General features: G+C 33.7%; 1 protein-coding gene across 1 annotated transcript; it reads left to right on the top strand.

The window, feature by feature from the left end:
• Positions 1–601: 601 nt before the first annotated feature.
• LOC122048071 lies at positions 602–3,193 on the top strand. Its single transcript, XM_042609679.1, has 6 exons — positions 602–682; positions 791–931; positions 1,036–1,080; positions 1,953–2,119; positions 2,948–3,026; positions 3,101–3,193. The coding sequence occupies exons 1-6, from the start codon at positions 641–643 to the stop codon at positions 3,191–3,193; spliced, it is 567 nt and encodes a 188-aa protein (XP_042465613.1). The 5' UTR covers positions 602–640.
• The last annotated feature ends 334 nt before the right edge of the window (positions 3,194–3,527 follow it).

The following is a 3,527-nucleotide window of genomic DNA, read 5'->3' as shown; positions in this document are numbered from 1 at the left end:
GTTTATTTTTGATTATTTTCCGAACTAGCCATTTTGCCGGATTCATACTGCATCAATTTTCCCCCTCCCCTGATTGTATTTTCTCATGATTTAGTCATTCCTCGATGGCACGGATCGATGAGTACATAATCTGATGAAGACTGATTAAAAATATGGTTTGCATAGATGAGTACATAATCTGATGAAGTTTGTGCTAGGCACTATATATTTAGAGTTGTTGAAGTCAAAGTGAGGCTCAATCTGACTAAAATACCAAAACACTTTAATTAGGATTCCTGGTTCTCAATCACGTGGGAATCAAAGAGGAAGTCCTACTCAAAAGAGGATGTCCAACTTAACTAAGGAGACTTCTTATATATCATTACATTATTTTTTTCATTGAAAATGAGGTTTTTTTCCATTTTTTATTATATGTTTAATAAGGAGGTCCTGTTTAGTAAATCTACAGGCATTTTGCATATTATTGGCAACTGATGATCCTATACAGAATTGATAAACCTCTATAGTTCTACTTGTCACACTACTTTTTATTGCTTTGTACTGCTTTTGATGTTTTGATTTAATTGAAATTTGGAAGCCAATGTTAATTCATATTTTTTTCCAGGTATCTTGTTCAGATAATCACATTCATCTGCTAAAAATGCCTACAATGGATATCTCAAAATCCATATCGGGAATCAAGGTTTGTCATACCATATGGTTTAGACATCAATGCTTTGTTGGCTTAGTTTTACTGAAAACCTTTCCCGGATAAACTTTCGTATGTTGATATATTCTAGTATATCTTCAGCCTCCTTTTTCGTTTCCTCTCAAACATGAAGGATCCTGCACACAAGTTGCATTTGAGCAGACAACTGGATTAGTTGCTGTTTCCACTGAAGATTATTGTGTACAATTCTATAGCTTGTTTGACAACCATGAGGTTTCAGAGGTGATGGCTCTATTTTTGCATTCTGATATTATCATCTAGAGCTTGACATCTCTTTTTTCCTTTAAGAAAAAGCAAGTTCTCATGATATTTATTTTATTGCTTAGGTCCAAGTGTGCAAAAGAAATTTTCAGCCTGCAGATGACGTTATGGTACGCCATTAACTAATCAAGATATATTTGCGGTGCTGTATCTGTTATGACTATTACCTTAACTTTTGTTCTGTTGTATCCGTAGCTCTTTGAGTCAATCGTCCATGCATTAGTAGGCTGTTAGTTTAGAAGCAATTCTAATTTGTAGTTTGACATTTGGAAAGAATGCATTATTTGTACCAACTGCCAAATTTCTGTAAACAGCTTGATTGGAGTTGCATTTTTATGGATTCTATGGGTCATTTTTTGCTAAGACATTATTGCTTCCAGGAATTAGCTCTGTAAATATCACTGTTACTGTTGGGTTCCATTAACTAGAAACAAGTATATTTGATACAACTCAGTTATGGGGTACAAAAATATCCATTTTGATTCTGATTAGCCAACCACATAGAAGGCAGGGATATAAGCTAGAAAGTACCACAATTGGTTCCTATTTACTGGAAACTGGAAATGCACGTGTCATAACTCCCACAGGCTCTCTTTGTGGCAGTTGTGGGGTATTCAATTACATGTTTCTATTGCTGGAGTAATCAGTCATGGATTGTCTGGGACAAGATAGAGATTTAATTTAGTTTAAAGCTCAATAATTTCTGAGATTCATGCTAAACTACCATGCTAGGATTGGTGTGTAGTTTGTGTTTCAATAGAGCGAGATCACAAATTTGCACCTATTTAAATAATGTCTTGGGGATGCATTTTGAGAGAGTCAATCTTAAAATCTGCTTGGTTGCTGTCATAATTTGTTTTAAGCATGTAATTACTTTTGCATTACAACATAGATAGCTATCATAATTCTTGTAGATGATGAATTAGATCTTTGAATTTTTGGCTAACTCTTCGTGGATGTACTTGTACTTCGATGGTTGCAGCTATATGTGGCTCTTGTAGCCATTTCTCTTGATGGCTCCTTAATGGCTACCATTGATGTGACAATTCCTGAAGAAAAATTAGGGGGTTTGGTTTGTCTAAAATACTGGACTCGTGGTTCCCTAGTGGCAGAGTACTTATTATCCACTGTCATATATGAGCCTCACAGGTAAGAAGACTACAAACAGAGCTTCATCTATTGTTCTTTATTTTTTTGTTTATTTATTCTATAAATCTTTCATAACTTTGCGAATAGGGACCATCAATCTTTTAATTTTCTATGATGTCAATTGGAGAAGTATTTAATTTGGCACACCAATGTGGTCTTTCATATCAGTGAGACAAACATATTTCCTTTTCAATTTTCTAGATACTTTAGTTTTATGTAACAGAAGTTTCATTGGTTTTTAATTTCTATATAGTTTTGGTGCTTATGATTTGGTTATTATATCCGCACATTCACGCATTTCTTTTGCAATATGAAAAGCATCCTTGAATGATCAGATCATATCTTATTCCAGCATATTGAACCTTTTGATTGTTGGAAAAGAGTGATAAGTTTGATTGTTACCATTACTCATTTTAGAGAAATTCTTCAAGTTGACAATCTTGAATTAGTTAAATGTTGATCAATTTTATATTGAAACTTCATTTCTGGTCTATATGGTTATGGGCTGACGTTGCTTATCCTTGAGTGATCCATATGGTTGTGGGCTGGCTTAGCTCTTCTTTGAGTGATTGGTTGCCAAGTTGTTCTCTGCTGCTTAATAATTCTTGGTTCTTTGTTACTGCTGCCGTTATCATTACTACCATCCCATGTTTGTCCCAACTGTTTGGAATCAGTTACATGAATCTTATCCTTCGGAGCTCCAGGACAAATTATAAGATTTTCACTACTTGACTAATGTTTTCTTTGCACTTCTTTAACCCTTTACACCTTCCACTCTAACAGATAAAATAAACCACCTTTTTATATTTTCTTTACTTTCTGATGTAGTGATGCTCAAGTTTCATCTCTTGCATTTCTCCCTGGACACAACATGGCTGTCACATCATCTTATGGTGGTGATTTTAAGGTAGTGTCTATTAGGCTCTTTTCTTTCTGTTGCCCCATTGTATATAATGATTAAATGAGTAATCTATTTTTCAGGTTTGGGTTCATGGTTCTCATGCCGACAGAAATAATGAATCAATCCAGAGAACTGGTTGGAGATGCCAATCTGTTGGTTCATACAAGTATTAAATTTTGCTGCCAATGAAATGTTTTTTCCTTTATTATATTAATATCATTGCTCATTTGATGCCTTTTAGTTTTTATGATTTATTTTAACATAAAAAATTATTTGTATCGAATGAAATTGAAATAATTTGTGGAAGCAGACAGCTTTCAAATCAAGCAGAGATATTTAAAGTAATACTTGTATTTGATGCTACTCAGAGCTGAACCAGTTGATTGGGCGTATGGAACTTGCAATTTTGTATATACATTAATTATGAAAAAAAGATACTGTTTCTTAATTTAAAGGATGCCTTGTTTTTTAATTGAATTATTGGTGAAATCTTTAAACTATTTTTTG

This window comes from Zingiber officinale, chromosome 2B (genome assembly GCF_018446385.1).
Source record: "Zingiber officinale cultivar Zhangliang chromosome 2B, Zo_v1.1, whole genome shotgun sequence".
NCBI classification, from domain to species: domain Eukaryota; kingdom Viridiplantae; phylum Streptophyta; class Magnoliopsida; order Zingiberales; family Zingiberaceae; genus Zingiber; species Zingiber officinale.
Note: the sequence above shows the minus strand (reverse complement) of the source record. Positions and strands in the feature narration are given on the sequence as shown.

Excerpts from the sequence above, each read along its gene's own strand:
- LOC122048071 (XM_042609679.1), top strand. The coding sequence starts at position 641 with ATGCCTACAATGGATATCTCAAAATCCATATCGGGAATCAAG. Across the intron at positions 1,081-1,952 it reads AGCCTGCAGATGACGTTATG|CTATATGTGGCTCTTGTAGC; the intron begins GTACGCCATTAA and ends CGATGGTTGCAG. Across the intron at positions 2,120-2,947 it reads GTCATATATGAGCCTCACAG|TGATGCTCAAGTTTCATCTC; the intron begins GTAAGAAGACTA and ends TTTCTGATGTAG.